The 16095-nt window shown below is 30.8% G+C and overlaps 4 protein-coding genes across 5 annotated transcripts; 2 read left to right on the plus strand and 2 right to left on the minus strand.

The window, feature by feature from the left end:
• Window positions 1-525: 525 nt before the first annotated feature.
• On the plus strand, window positions 526-1465 carry LOC108775121 (nuclear cap-binding protein subunit 2-like). The gene is given in 4 exon segments (XM_018541405.1): window positions 526-707; window positions 965-1285; window positions 1360-1434; window positions 1436-1465. Coding segments are annotated over 4 exon segments (498 nt in total). The 5' UTR covers window positions 526-635.
• A 2061-nt stretch (window positions 1466-3526) lies between these two features.
• LOC108775114 (ubiquitin-like protein 4A) lies at window positions 3527-4841 on the plus strand. The gene is made up of 3 exons (XM_018541398.1): window positions 3527-3911; window positions 4220-4325; window positions 4524-4841. The coding sequence occupies exons 1-3, from the start codon at window positions 3864-3866 to the stop codon at window positions 4823-4825; spliced, it is 456 nt and encodes a 151-aa protein (XP_018396900.1). The 5' UTR covers window positions 3527-3863; the 3' UTR covers window positions 4826-4841.
• A 252-nt stretch (window positions 4842-5093) lies between these two features.
• Gem2 (Gemin 2) lies at window positions 5094-7473 on the minus strand. 2 transcript variants are annotated; one of them, XM_018541396.1, is made up of 5 exons: window positions 7193-7473; window positions 6787-6874; window positions 6561-6722; window positions 6049-6327; window positions 5094-5203 (listed from the first exon to the last, which is right to left on the minus strand). In XM_018541396.1, the coding sequence occupies exons 1-5, from the start codon at window positions 7297-7299 to the stop codon at window positions 5111-5113; spliced, it is 729 nt and encodes a 242-aa protein (XP_018396898.1). In that variant the 5' UTR covers window positions 7300-7473; the 3' UTR covers window positions 5094-5110. The 2 variants fall into 2 exon arrangements, with proteins under 2 accessions (XP_018396898.1, XP_018396899.1); XM_018541397.1 differs by having other exon boundaries at window positions 6561-6718; window positions 7193-7273.
• A 1337-nt stretch (window positions 7474-8810) lies between these two features.
• LOC108775108 (DDB1- and CUL4-associated factor 8) lies at window positions 8811-15364 on the minus strand. Its single transcript, XM_018541391.1, is given in 12 exon segments — window positions 8811-9020; window positions 9337-9456; window positions 9551-9693; window positions 10009-10174; window positions 10289-10454; window positions 11807-12029; window positions 13911-14049; window positions 14193-14440; window positions 14512-14851; window positions 14853-14915; window positions 14967-15167; window positions 15170-15364. Coding segments are annotated over 12 exon segments (2214 nt in total).
• Window positions 15365-16095: the final 731 nt, after the last annotated feature.

The following is a 16095-nucleotide window of genomic DNA, read 5'->3' on the forward strand; positions in this document are numbered from 1 at the left end:
GAAAAATACACATTTCTCAGTGTATTTTCAAACATATGGATATGTGTATCACCGCATTCTAATTTATAAGCTAAATAACCGGGTCGCCAAATTAGGTTAAGGTAATTAACAGTAATTTTCAACAGATGGACGTGCCAGCGTTTTAAATGGTACTTTGAACTATACTAGCTCCTCTACCTGCACAAAACTTGAATTACGTAGAATATATTCACCGGATAACGAATTATATTTTATTCTATTCCGTGCTATGTTCATAAATTAAGTATAACGATGTTTAAAAAAATTATAATTAAAAAGTGATATAATTTATTAGGATAAAAATAAGTGAAATATTGTATTAGATAAAAAACACAATTGCATAAGCAACTTTTAGTAAATACATGGGGCGGAATCCATAGACGTTGCTTCGTTCAGAAATGAAACGGACCGACCGTGAGCATGCTGATGGCGCTGTAATCATGAATCGGACCGCGGCCAAGCTTTGCTTATTTGGCTACCGGTTGCGCCAGACCGCCGACCGATGGCGTTTGGCGGTAATGGCGGTACCATCGAGTGCTGCAAGCGGGTTGGAATTTTGGAAATCGCATCACTGCTGCAAGCGGGTTGAAAATCGTATCATTGATTAACAATGAAAAATGTCGGTCAAATTAAATACAACTAGCTCGCCATCAGTTGAATTAAGCTCCTATCGTGATCAACATTTTAAGGTATTTTTTTTAAATTAACCTCAAATTATTTAGTGAATAATTTTAATTTATTTATGTTTCTTATATGTATTTCTATTTCTGTTTTTTACATCTACATAATTGTTTGTAATTTTTAGTTTAATTTTCATAATATCAACATTTGAAAAGTGCTTAATTAGAAATAATTGGTATAATTGCATTTAGCTGTATATTTATATGATAAATACATTTTTTTTTTATACTTAATAACTGATTTAGTCTTCTTCATCATTATATAGGGTACAAGGGCTGAGCAAGACAGACTTTTAAGGAATTCCTGTACTTTATATGTTGGTAACCTATCTTTTTATACTACTGAAGAACAGATATATGAATTGTTTTCCAAATGTGGTGACATTAGGCGTGTCATTATGGGTCTCGATAAATATAAGAAGACACCATGTGGCTATTGCTTTGTCGAATATTATCAAAGATCTGATGCCGAGAGTTGTATGAGATACTTAAATGGTACTCGTTTAGACGACAGGATTATTAGAACTGATTGGGATGCTGGCTTTATTGAAGGCAGACAATATGGTCGTGGCAAAACTGGAGGACAAGTAATTGTTTTTAATATCTCATCAGATTTTAATGTCTCAATAGATGTGATATGTAATATTACTTCATATTTTAGGTGAGAGATGAATATCGATCAGATTTTGATAGTGGACGAGGTGGTTATGGTAAAATAATTCAACAGAAAGTTAATATCTCTTTCTGACGGTGGATTTGGACGGTGAAATTCTTAATAATGATATTTATTAAATATAATGATATTTATTAAAATGTAATAAATAAAAGAAATATTTTTCCAATAATTTTACATAAAATAAACTTTACTGTCATATTTGCAATTATTATGTTAAAACAATTATGTATAGATTTTACATTATAATTTATTGTGGATGAAGTTTGATAATAATTATTAGATGGAGTTTGATAGCAACTAGGGGAAACGTTTCCTTGCAAATACATTAGAAAGTCTTCGTGAAGGATTTTTCAATGAAACTTAAAATATTTCTCATTTAACTGGTGAACTATTTTTCGACTGATTCATCACATCACGATATGGCGAAAATTGAAATTGACGTAAATCGTGTATCTTTTCCTTCTACGAGGTTTACATTGGACGAATGGGATCTCGATAATCAGTTCAGGTATCAATAAGTCATGCGTGTGACTTTAAGCAAAATTACAAAAAATCCAGCTAAAATTGTTAAGTTCTCTGTGGAAAACTCGTCAAGTTGTATACAATTTAAAATTTCAAATGTTGCTCATCTATTCCGGATGTAATTAAAGAGAAAGCAAATAACTTTTTATCAGTTAAATTACGCTTTCTCTCTCTCTCTCTCTCTCTCTTTCGCGCACCGTACATACATCCGCACTCATAAGATCGTAAATGATGATTTGAGACAGTGCAGGTAACTTAACACAGCACTTTTGTTAAATCCAATCGTGGTATCCATTTGTGAGTCTCTAAAGAAAGTTAAAATTAAAAATTTTTTTAATGACTCATGAATGGATATCACAACTGAATTTAACAAAAGTATACATATGCTGTTCCAAAGTTACCTGTACTGTTATCTATATTTGCGTAAATTTAATCTAACTTTTCTTTTTGTTTTGATATAAGACTGTAATTTGGATGAATTATCGAAGTTCCGACTTAAACAATTGACACGCATATATATCCTTTCCATCATACCTATAACATGTTACCTATTTACAACTCCCGCCTATCCCAGAAGCCAATAATAAAACTGTAATATTCCAACTTTTTATTGATTTTTTTTACAAATTAAGATTTTAACCTATGGGCGCGATCAGTGGACTCAACAGTTGAGTGAGCGCTCACTGTTATTGGTGTATTCTTTTAGATCATCCAATCAGAATTTCAGATCTGGAAGAATACACCAATAATAGCGAGCGCTTACTCAACTGTTGAGTCCGCTGAATGCGCCCTATCAGATATCAGTTATATCGGAATACACGGTTTCTAATAGGTTGAAATCATAATATCTATTCCTGTTCCTAATATTTCCTCCATTGTGCGCTGGACCTATAAGTAATTAGAAAAAGACTTATTTGAAAAATAATCGGTAAAATATAGACGACTTCAAGAATCCCCAAATTCGTGAAATCGGATGGAACAATTTAGCCTTCGGAAAGGCCAATTCGTGCGCATGAGAATGACAAAACGGACAAAACTTTGGAGTCGGAGTATATCGGAGTACTATGTCAGTAGTATTACCAAATACTAGAGACCTAGAAAACAGAGATGCGTCATTGAAGGGTATGGCTTGATTGGCTGTCTAAATCACGTGATCAGAGAGCTATTTTAATTCACTATTGCATCTAATAGATATAGTTTTATAACGTATGTACATATATATATATATATATAGAGAAAAATTTAGACAATACAGTGCCGAAGTGCAATGAACAACTATTATTATGGTGTAAGTATTATTTGTGTGAATATTTAGGGTCTGCGCACAATGGAGAAACAGATATTAGATATTAAAATATTAACCTATCAGAATTGTGTAGTCCGGTGTAACTGGTATCTGATAGGTTAATATTTTAATATCTAATATCTGTTCCTCCATTGTGCGCAGCCCTTAATATCGGACTTAACCTAACCTAATCTAATCTTTCTACCTTTGCATCAACTGTCATCAGCTTATTGGTCAAGAGCACTTATATTGAATTAAAATGGCGATGGTTACCTAACCCAACCGACGCAATGTCGCATCTCTGTTTTCTAAGCCTCTACCAAATACCAGTGAAGTACTCTGACGTCTGACGATTGGAGGAATTGTTACGAGGGATCGCTGTTACTATCGATATCCTCTCGGACAGACAGATCAGTATCGATATCTCCGTGTGTCGCTATTCCTGAGGGAAAAAGGAAGAGAAGAAGAGTGAACAGTCGATGACGCTGATGACGCTGTGTCGTGAATCGTGCGAACGCAAAATATAACCTCTCCGGCGCATAAGATGCACCAGCTTTTGTCGATCCAGTCAGAAATACCACTATTTCGAGAAACCTGATTCTGCCTGGCTGCGTGCCCCACACGCGTTTGCGCGTCCTACGTTTAAACAATTCGTCTCCGCGATCCTCGTCTGCCGCTCATCATGAAAGTGATCGTGAAGAAGCTGCAGGGGAAAGAGTGCGTCGTTGACGTGAGTACGGCATGGTTGTCGCGCCGCTCCCTCGTTTCCTCGCGAAGCATCCACGACTTCCTCTCGTGATCTGAATTTCATCGCAGATTAATACTCGTAATCACGAAATTAAGCTAACAATTATCATTATCTTAAATGAATTCATGCGCTCAAATGTCCACTAAAGCGAAATTAAGGTGTTATAGTTTGCCTTTCAAATGAACCTCTTTATGACGTCAACCGTTTTTTTTTTTTTTTATCCAAACATTTCTTATGAAAATATTCTCATAGACATTACTTTCAAGTTATGATATATCTATGATTTTTAGATATTACCATCAGAGACAGTGTTGGAATTGAAGCAAAAAGTGAGTGATCTCTTGGGCATCGATGTACCACAGCAAAGATTATTACTCACTGGCAAGACTTTAGCAGGTAAAAACATTCGATCTCAAGAGTTTTTTACTTGGTAGCACAAATCGATATAAATATTTATTTGTTGCTCTTAAAATATTAAAAAAGATAGAATAATATTCATATTAATTTGTGTCACCAAATGGAGGACATCCCTCATCTATAGCATTGTATATCACAACAATTTTTTGTTACAAATATTTTGTTTAATATCTTCAGATGAAAACCCACTAAGTTTTTATCCGGGAATCAAAGATGGCAGTAAGTTAAATCTTTTGGTGATCAAGAAGGCAGAGGAAGGCTCCAGCGAAGCGAGATCTTTGCCCCAACAGAAAGCCGGCATCCATCTTTTGAGAGAAGAGGTGTCACGAGTGCTCAGGCATTATTATACGGTATCCGAGACTGAGTCCATAGTCAACGAACTGATAAAGGACTTGAAAAATAAAGTGAATAATCTTAGTTATGATGATCTAGAGAGACTAGCCACTGCGTTACTCCAGGACCAAGAGAACGTAGCTTAAGGATTACTCAAGATTATCCAATTTTCGCTTACCAATTGATTATTGTAATACGAGTTTATTTAATTGAAGCATTGCCTTATATATCGAGCCCTTTAATAATTGGTACTGTGTAATTTAAAACGCGATTATAATAACTAAGCAAACTTAAAACTTAATGTACTATTTACTACGTTTGGAATCAAAGGAGATAATCTTATGTGGAATTTATTAAAAATCGCTGTATGTATACAGACATATATCATGTCGCATCATAAATAATTGTACTGTATGCACAATAGGAAATTATCAAGGATCTGCCAAGTCTAATTGACGAAAGTATCTCGCTACTAGACAGATGAACAAGTTCAACGCTCCCAATTCCTGCGCGTCCAATTCTCTCTAAAAGACAAAAAGAAATAGCGAGATTACGAAGACAACGTTAGTAAATTCTGACGTGAACTTTTGTAGATATTAACAAGACCAGTTTAGGCATAGAAGAAAAGTTCAGTCTCTTATTTTCTCAATCTTTTGTAACCCGACAAACGCGAATTTTTATTATCGCCTGAACCTTTTTCTAATATCGGGAATAACATAGCAACTACGTAAGTAGAGAAAACAGGAAGTTATATGCAATAAAAATGTTTTGTTAATAGAAATTTAGCATTTCCTTTTTGTCCTTTCTTCTTTCCTCTATATGATATTTTAGCAATAAATCAGTTGCTAACAATAAATTCTAACTGAACTTTTCTTTGTAAAATTTACAAATTGAAGCTTTAGAACCTAAAGAACCAATATGTTCTGTTTTTTTTTTTTATCATTTGCTATTCTAAAACAGAAATATTGAATAGAACTTTCTCTACGTCTTTAGAATCAAATGTAACTATATAAATCTTATATTTTTATAATAAATTATAAAAGTTTTTTATATCAGATAAACGATACATAATTAACATTAAGAAATAAATATTTGAATTTTTTATTTGTTTAAAAAGCATATCTTTCACTTGTCACACGAAGACACATGTTATTCAATCTTAAAATTTTTATATGATATGCTCTTTTTGTGAGAAATGAATATTACATGAATCGAAAAGCAATCGAGTTAAACTTGTTAATATAAGTGAAATAAACAAAGCTCTCCAGATCTTTTATCTTCTCATTTTCTGAAGTATAGAACAATATTGGTTGATTTAATTTCGATGTGTCATGTTACTGAATTAGCTTGATCAAATAATGAATATTACAGTATCAACACGAATGATGGAACATGCTCGAGCCAATGAACGTAGACAGGAACAAGTATCAGGCTGTAGTGGTTGCTCCAAAATCACCAGTAATGCATAGATCCACTGGCCTATTTTGTATTCAACTTTCCTTTCAGTCTCCACAAATTGCACCAGATATTCGAGTACCTGTTCTGTGTTAGATTGACTAAAACAAAACAGAGTATTCAGTGTAGGCTCAATTTTTTCTTTGCTACCTAAACAGAAGCTGATCCAAGCATTTTGACTGTTTATGTCTGGCTGTAACAAAGAAAAATTAATATAAAGGTGATGATATATAATGTTTGTTTTCTTACTAGATTGCTAGCTGAATTAGAATGTTGCCACTATATTGGCTGCAATACTGACTCTGTCAGCATCGCTGTCAATACAGTAAGATTCTAATCCAGTAAGAAAACAAGTATTGTATGTCGCCACTAGCTTAATTCATAATTTTTTTTAAGTTTTAGATAAGTATTTTACAACTTTTATACCAAAAAATGAATGTCAGGTGGCCTCCACTTGCGTTTGCCTATTAGTATCTCATCTTTCAATTGGCTGACATACAATCTTAGTTTAGAAAAATCTGCAACCTGATATTGTTGCCATTCCACAGTTGGCTTGAGACTTGCTGGTGCTTGAACACATCCTGCTAACTTTTACAGTCATATTTATTCTATAGTTACAAGATTTATACATGGTTTACAGAAATAAACTTACAGTCTCTACATAAGCTTTTGTAGGTTTTTTTACACATGATGGATCTAAATTGGCCACTACTACATCTGCACATTGTCTGGCTTCAATTCTGTAATAAAACAGAACAAAATATACAGCTAAAGGATTAAGTGTGCTCAGTCATGGAATTGAGTCTTGCCTATTGACTGGATCAAGAGTTATATTACAAATAATTTTCTAAAAGAAGTGGAGTCTTATGTGTCCTCAAGGAGACATAGCCATCCATGGTTTAAATAAAAAAATCCATTTAGATCATGGTAATTTGATTCACTGGAGTGGGTCATAAATCCAATAAGAGGACGAAAGAAGAAGAATGTGCAGCTGCTCTAAGTTGGAAAATTTAAGAAAATGAAAAGAAAAAGCAGTTGAGAGAAAAACACCAACTTACACCACTCGTTTGATGTACTCTTCTCCGGAAGAGGGTGGCAATGACAGATTGATATCTTCGTTGATATCTCCTACCACAAATACTGGCTTTTTTAAGTAATCCATCATAATTTGGATAATTATTCAGTTTAACTACATTAGATAAAAAATTTAAAAAAATAACATTTATTCAACGAAATGAACAAATATGATAGAAAAAGGGTAATTATACAATTGAGCTAATGCATCTCAAAAATCAATAAAATTAGATTTGTTCGATACGTTCAACGCGTTTTTGCATGAAACGAAAAATCTGGTAGAAATAAGCGTCGCTCTGAACCGATATTTAGCGTTAAAGTTGACGACTACTTGAGGTTAGGAAATCTGTCATACCGACTACATATAGTGTTATGGAGTACTCCGAAGTACTGGAGCATACTGGAGTAGCCTTTTTCAGGCTCTGTGATCTCATGCGCATGCGCTTGATCGTTTCGTCGATTCTGACACTGGTGAGATATATTTAAAAATATTAATATATGTATATAATAAACGTAATTTATATATTTTACAAACTTTTTTGTCATTGATCAAGCTACGTTTCGATTCAACAGAGTGCACTATAAAACTAAATAATAGCTGCAATAATGATATTGTTGTTAGACGTGAAATCACACGATGTTGGGCCTGCTAGAATTTGAGCATTTGGCTTTGTTAAAATATAAAAGTTGCGACAGTGGCAATTCGGTGAAAACAGTAATATATTTCGAATATACAAATTTCAGATATCATACGTTAGAGTCGTGATTATTACAATACCTTCTTACATTATAAGCAATCAACATGCAATACAAACAGTATTCTTAATTAATAATGCGTCTACAGAAATCGGGATGATGAGCTCACCATGTCTATCTAACAAAAGTTAATTACCTTTTGTTTCATGCTTGCAAACTTCTGCTTAGAACATAACATAACTCTAGTAACGCTAGTAACTTATTCTATAAAAATATTTAAAGAACACGGTTTAAATTACACAAACCAACAGGCTTTAGATAACGAAAAGTTAATAATTTTTTAATCGAACACAGAGTGTTAACAAATACAATCAAGTGTAGTCGTAACTTTTAATATCAAATACACATATCCTATTAAAACATTATTTTTATTTATTCACTTAAAAAATGACAATATAATAAACCAACTTATGTATAATTTAAGATATGTTAGTCCGATATAAGAGATCGACCATAATTAGAATGCAAAGCGTTTTCAATACGTTTTGTAGCAATACTGTGTCCATTCTATACATTTCATTAAGTGAAAAGTTATCCAGTAAAATTTATTGCAATTGTCAAACGATTAATGTATCAAAAAGTGAGATAAATTTATATACAGCTCACGATATTAAACATTAATAGATACTGATGCGCGAATATAATATATCTATTATTAAATGATTTATATTAATCTCCAATCAATTAATTGTGGTTATAATTTTAATTGTGCATTAATTATCGCTCTTTATTCATATTTGTAGTTTTTTTTCTTAGTATGAAAAGATGCTTCATACGCGTTATTCATGTAACTCAATGTAACTCTCATTACAATATCAAATCGCGTTAATGCGAAAAGCAACAATTTTAAGATGGTGGACAGTGTATTCTTTCAACATCGCCGCTTTCGGATTGATTATCCTCGATAGATGAGTTATCCGTCGAGAAGCCATCATCGGAGTCATCATCGAAGATATCATCATCATCGTCGTCGTCGATGCTGTTATCTTCGTCTCGATTTGAATTTTCAAGTTCATAATTACGTAATAATGGCATCCTCGAGTGCGTATCAAAATGCTAGAAGAAACGCAATAGTGTGTGATGTATAGCCAATTAAGTATAATCGACAAAAATGTTAAGGGTATATATTATAATCAAAAATTCTCTCGCTTTCTTTCTCTTCCTCCCACCACTCTCTTCCTTCCCTTCCCACTGTATATTTATCGATGTGCATATATATCGACAAACCACACATATGTTTATAGATGCAATTAGTCTACTGCATTTCACCGTATTTCTTTTTATAGAATGTGATACCAAAATTGCTCTTAAATGACACGATAAAACAAGTAAGATAAGAGATTATAAAGAAATAATTTTTACATATACGTACATTTCCGAATGACTCTAACATTGAAAGTTTTCCTTTCGAAGGCATCCATAGCTTAATGTTATGATCACATCCGCTTGTCGCAAGAATAGGAATATGCGGATGACCCTCTAAGTAATTTACCTATAAATTAAATTTTGAGAAGTATCGTTATTTTTTCCTTTATACTGCAAATAAAAGAAATTTATTTACATCAAATTTATGAAAATTTATTTACATTAAGTTTATGACTTACAGATTCTTTATCTCCTACCATATGCTGTACAATAGATTCCGAATTTTTGTCCCAAATACATATTTTATTAGCGGATCCAGATACAATATATTCGCTTTTAGGTCCGAAAAAGTTGTTTCCTAGTACTGTAATTAACCAACAGAAGGCAAGTAATTTAAATATTAATAAATCAGAATTTTTTAAAGCTTCGCTTTTTTCAACTATACTAGAAAATTCCAAAATAGATTCTCTGTAGAAAGATTTTTAAAAAGAAATCTCTTAGCAACGCACGCACGCACGTACATTAAACGAAAGTTAAACAGTATCATCGACTCCTGTTTTTTGCATATTAATACTTACTATATATTGTATTCAAACGCGCGCATAAAAAAGATTAAAGAATTAATAAAAGATCTAGAGTCTCGCAAAAATAATGTATCTATATTTTATGTATAACCTACATAGTGATTTATTGTCAGTATAATTCTGATACATATGGCCGTAATCTCCACGATCCGACATTAATTTATTAAATAGGAATAGGTATTTGTTATTATACGAAGCAAGAATTTCTGTTCCGTTATAATTATACATAGCAGACATTACGAATACATTTTTGTTGTTTTCCTAAAACATTGAAATTATATATATAATTAAATGCATGTATAAAAATTATAATTCCATTGCTTTGAATAATGGTAAATTTTTTTAGTAATATAGACTTAACACAAAACAACGTACCACATTATTGGGCCATAGTTTATAAAGCGGCTTCGAAACTTTTCGCCGATCATATACCATTGTATAGTAGGATTTACCAGCAACGCAAAATTCATTACTATTCGAAGGATTAGAATGTACACTATATAATAATACCTTTGACGAATTTTCCTCTACTACAAGTAACCTATGGATACATTAAATAATTACATATATTATAAAGCTGGATATGTTATAAAAGAGTATGGTATATTAATTAAAAAGAAAAAATAAACATTTTTATCATAGTGAAAGTGAAGCCTGTTATACACACATATATGTATATATATAATATACATATATATATATAATATGTATTCATTGAGCCTACTTGTAACTTGATCGGTTATTCAGTGCAGTTATTGAAATCCAATATAATCTCGAGTATGAATCACAATTGAACTCTTGATTTAAAAAATTAATACAATCTGTAGATATGCCGTAAACCGTAAACAGCATATAAAAACATATATATCATTATACAAGCTATCTGGAATTTAAATGTTAAAACTTCGGAAAAGAGGGATCAAACTAAGAAAAAAAATCCTATAGAGATATGCTTGTTTTTGCTTCATTTTGGAGAAAATCGCAATACAGATAAAATGTATAAATTGCTTTGTTCTTAGACATGAGCCTAGTTTACATGCAATTGATACGAGTACTAACCAGTAACTTTCTATTGAATTATCATAATTTCAGCGTTATATATAAACATATACATGATATGTGTATTTAATTAATTATTTTGATGCATATTTTACTAATTTAATTAATACATTATTCTTTAAATACATTGCTGAAATTAAGATTATTTAATAGAAAATTAGTTAATACGCATATCAAAAGTGCTCGGTATAAAACGAGTCATGGAGGAATAATATCTTGACAATCCCGATTACTTGATTTGACACCACTGGATTTAATTTTTGTATGAGGGGTCCTGAAGCAGGAAGTTTATTCATTGTCAATCAATTCAAAGAACAAGTGAGAAATCTAATCGAGGCTGCAACAAATATAATATCACCAGGGTACCTATCATTGAACAAAATCGGAGTGGATTCCGATCGGAATTGTTCAAATATTCCCTATAGATTCTATTGTGGTTTTTAGAGAAAACGGAATAATTCCGATCGGAATCCATTTCGACTTTGTTCCATGATAGGTACCCAGATCAGTATTCAGCTGCAACAACACGAGTTGTCTGTACTAGATGCAATGCTTTCATTGTAGCAAGTGCAAGAAGCCAACGTTTTGAACAATATGTACCGAATTAAACAAGAATAAATACAATGTGAAAATTAATAATAAAAATCTACAAAAATAAAAGAGACTATGTTTTATCTTTTTTTGCGATTCTTTTCAAAACAAAATAAAAACGAACATATATCTACAGGACTTTTTTTTCTCAGTTTATCGATCCCTTACACGCTCTCGAAGTTTTGACATTTAAATTCCGAACATCCTATATATTTGAATTTTTTAATCGCAATTAATACTCACTCGTTTGGTTCGCTCTCCCGAATATCTATGGATAACACTCTTGAATCACTTCCAGCAGAAATGATTACATGAGGTGTTTGAGGATGCACAGCCAATTTATACGATCTTCCATGATGCTTTGCCAATTTGTGCGACATGGTATATTCAGTACCTAACAAACGTATCCAACCGTCTTCACCAGACATAATTATAAAATATTTTAACGGCAACCACTTCATCTAAACTCATACAATTAAATTAGGAAAACTGATTAAGGCATTATTTCAAAATGTCTTTTCCGAGCAAGATTATTTACTACAGTATAGAGGAGAGTGATCTAAATCGGACTTATTTGCAGTTTTTGTTCTCTGTGTATAAGGCGTAAATAAAGTCCGATCATAAAACCAATGGTGTCATTCGAAAGATCATTTAATTTTCTTCATTTTTGCTTTAGACCATTTTGACGTATCTCTTATACCTGTGTTGAACTATAATGGAAAATGTAAAAATGCATTTTCCATTCTTATGGACTATTCTATTTTTATGGACTTTTAGATAGAATTTTAAAAAATATTTTAATTAACTTTTGTTACTATTGAGTATAATTAAATTAGATTATTAGAATTAAAATCAATAAAAAATTCTATCAATCTGAGTCTGATGACACAGGATATTTTATTGATTTAGTGTTCCTTAGACCAGATCTGGTCGGTCAATCACCAGTACTACAACCGGGTTGTGGCGAACTTTTCTTCGATGAATTAGCTGGCTTACTTGTCTTTTTAGTGTTTTTTGTATAGGTCCGATTTGGATATCCTAAAAGAAGGTCCGATTTGGACACAGGTTCTTTTATTGAACTATTATTGAAACAAATTTTACAAAAGTAATTACAAAACTCTTGATATTTTTTAATTCTATACACTCTTTAATTATCTTAAATCAATTACCGTTCAAATTTTTAACATCTTTTAAATAATAATTTACAAGAATTTTTTTTTATTTTTTGCATGATAACCGAAATATATATTTATGTTTATTCTATGATCGAACGTTATGACAAAGTACTGCCAAACTGCTGTCACATGTTCGGTGTCTTAATAAGGACTTTACATTATAAATAGCACGCAAATCTGATTAACCGTATTTATTTAAATTAAAAAGATCCGACTTGGAACACGGTCCGATTTAGGACATTTTCCCCTATATGTATATGTTACGTATACTATATACTTCGAGTAAAATTTTTCTCGAAGACGTTTTGAAATGTATTCTAGAAAAAAATTAATAAACATTTTCTATTAATGTACTACCCAACAAAATTAAAGGATCACTTGTTCCACCCTGCTAAAATAGGAAAATTTCGAGATAGAATAACTTTATCAAAAATCATCATATCGAGGTTTTTAAAAAAGCATTTTAAAGCTTGTAATCTGTACTTTTCAGACCTGTACTTTAAAAAACCGTATTACTGATATTTCATAAAGTTACACAAACATAAATGAAGATGCATCAGATCTCAAAATTTTTTACGTGAAGTTCCACGGAGCCAAGTAAAAATTTTCACAAATGCGGTTTATAGCTTTCGAAAGAGTGAATATTTACCTTTAATTTGCTTTTTTGTTGAACTCTGTACGATTTTTTTCACCGAGTTATTTAGCAAAAAGGTCATTTTTACTTAAACGTTGAATAACTCGGTGAAAAAAGAATCGTACAGAGGTTGATAAAAAAATAAATTAAAGGTAAAGATTCATTCTTTCGAAAGCTGTAAACCGCATTTGTGCACAATTTTTAATTCGTGCGGTGGAACTTCTCAAACTTCGTAAAAAATTTTTAGGTTTGACGCACTTTTATTTATGTTTGTGTAACTTCACAAAATATCAGTAAGACCGTTTTTTAAAGTACCGGTCTGAAAAGTAGAGATTTCAAGCTTTAAAATGCTTTTTTTAAAACGATACACGATGATTTTTGATGAAGTTATTCTATCTCGAAATTTGCCTATTTGTGCAGGGTGGAACAGTAAGGGATCCTTTAATTTTGTTGAGTAGTGTATATAATTACATCAAAATAACTATTATAAAATATTCTAATCGCAAAATGCTTTAATTATAATTATAAATACATACACATATTACAGAGATGCTATTGATTGTAATACAGTAGAGCCTTTTCCCTACAGTCCAATCCCAAATAGAAATTGTATTAGAAACGCCATTCGCTAATAAATTTCCATTTTCATTAAAATCTAAGCCATTTATTATACAATCCTATAAATAATAATCAAACATGAAAATGTATATACCAATAAATAATAATGCAAGAATAGCTTAGCGATGATTTCAATGCAATGTATAAATCATGTATAAATAGCGTAGCTCAATGTATAACATTTATAAGATGAACAATTTACCAAGTCTTCTTCATGAAGTTTATACATAAGATTCATCCGCTCTACTGCATATAAGGAACCATAAAACCGTCTTTGGAATAATGGATTACTACCTATTTGGCGATTTATCATTTCCGGTACAATATGCCAATTAGGAGATATTTTTTTTATTTTTGGGCAATCAAGCATTTCGAATTTGTTCTCATCTTCACCTCTCTCTTGTTCCTCCAATTCATCTTCGTTAATAGCTTCCAATTCATTCCAGTCAACTATTCAAAATTCAGATTACATTTTACGAAACAATTAAATAATGCAAATATTTGAAAAAGTATAAAAATACCTTCATGCCTATATGGATTAGATTGGTAATTAATAGAAGTTTCTGATCCTGCTGTATGCCCTCTTGAATTTGTATTCAATGATTCGTTCTGATCTGATTCATTTATCTCATAATTTTGCTGTTCCATTATTAATGTATTTCTTTGAAACGTTACTATATCGTCATTTACGTTTCTAACACTGATACTGTGTACACTTTCATTTATTAATTTCCGTCGCTTACTCGAAACTTCATCCAAACTATCGTCCGATTTTTCTATTGATTGATCGTTACTGGTTTGTATTTGATTTTTCGATATACTTTTTTGGACTTTATTCTGATCTGTATGCAATATATGCTTCATTATTAATACAAGAAAGAAACGAATTATTATCTTGTGAGATAGTAGCTTCTAATAAATCACCCTTGTAGAAAAGTACTCCTAGTGCTCAGTAGTACTTTTTTACAAGGGAAACTAAATCAAAATTGGTAGAATAGAATATATCTTTTGACATACAGTTAATTTTGTCATATTTATCAGTTGTTATCTTAATCTTCTTTGCAAAAATTTCCACAGTTTCATTTGTTTGTTCATTTTGAATAATTTCGCAAGCAATCTTGTTATCAAATTTGACTATATGAATAGTTTTATTTAAAGTGATATTGTTCTCAGATATGTAATAACACTACGATTATGTACATTTTTTGAGATATTCGGATTTTTTAAAGAATTTTCTTGCGTCTTCTTAATTTCTTCAATATCAAAATTTTCGATATTAGGAAATATTTTTATTTTAGAATAATTACTGGTATTATCCAGTATTTTACTTTCAAACTTTATTTTATTCTTAAGATCTTTTTTTTGTTTATTCATCCAAACTGTCAGCAATTATTTCTTTAAAATACACAATTTACAGTTTTATTGGAAACTTAACTAAGATATCCTAAAAATAGATTAATTCATATAATAAATAATAAAAAATTTGTTACATATTATCATATTATTATATGTATATAATACATAAATGAAAATATTGATAAAATATCCATATATTAAGTAAATTAAAAAAAATACGGAAAAAATGATTCTTAATTGTTTAAAATCAATATCTATCTAAACTTGTTGATTTCAATTAGAAATATATTAATAATGAAAAATATAGCTTAGCACAGTTTTCACATTCTTTTAATTATACAAATAAGTACAAATAAATTAGATAAAATATAAAACTAATTTGTTTCAACACAAACTCAACAAATTAAGTTCTTTTATTGAAAAATTTCACTACTTTGACATTTCAGAAAGACAACAAAACATTCTTATTATCATAACTTTACAAAGTTAAAATAATTGAATTTAATATATATGTATATATAATATAACTGTTTATTCTTTTGAGATCTTTTTTAAATATTTCTATATCGTCTTTTATGTTCCAAGAAGAAAAACATTTTTATTATTATAACTAGAGGAAAATAAAACTAAAGATACGATTAATGTAATGCTTATACAAATGCTTTGAAGCATTCTTTGATTAATTAGACAATGAATAGAACTCTAATGGGAATAGAATGTAAGATTATATGAAGAATATTCGAATTCGT

Source organism: Cyphomyrmex costatus, unplaced genomic scaffold (genome assembly GCF_001594065.2).
Source record: "Cyphomyrmex costatus isolate MS0001 unplaced genomic scaffold, Ccosl1.0 scaffold283, whole genome shotgun sequence".
NCBI lineage: Eukaryota > Metazoa > Arthropoda > Insecta > Hymenoptera > Formicidae > Cyphomyrmex > Cyphomyrmex costatus.

Bases quoted from the DNA above. Each gene is read 5' to 3' on its own strand.
- LOC108775114 (XM_018541398.1), top strand. From the start codon at position 3,864: ATGAAAGTGATCGTGAAGAAGCTGCAGGGGAAAGAGTGCGTCGTTGAC. The intron at 3,912-4,219 runs GTGAGTACGGCA...TATGATTTTTAG, and splicing joins GGAAAGAGTGCGTCGTTGAC to ATATTACCATCAGAGACAGT. The intron at 4,326-4,523 runs GTAAAAACATTC...TAATATCTTCAG, and splicing joins CACTGGCAAGACTTTAGCAG to ATGAAAACCCACTAAGTTTT.
- Gem2 (XM_018541396.1), bottom strand. From the start codon at position 7,299: ATGATGGATTACTTAAAAAAGCCAGTATTTGTGGTAGGAGATATCAAC. The intron at 6,875-7,192 runs GTAAGTTGGTGT...GTTTTATTACAG, and splicing joins GAGTACATCAAACGAGTGGT to AATTGAAGCCAGACAATGTG. The intron at 5,204-6,048 runs GTAATATTCATT...TTTGTCTTTTAG, and splicing joins CCATCATTCGTGTTGATACT to AGAGAATTGGACGCGCAGGA.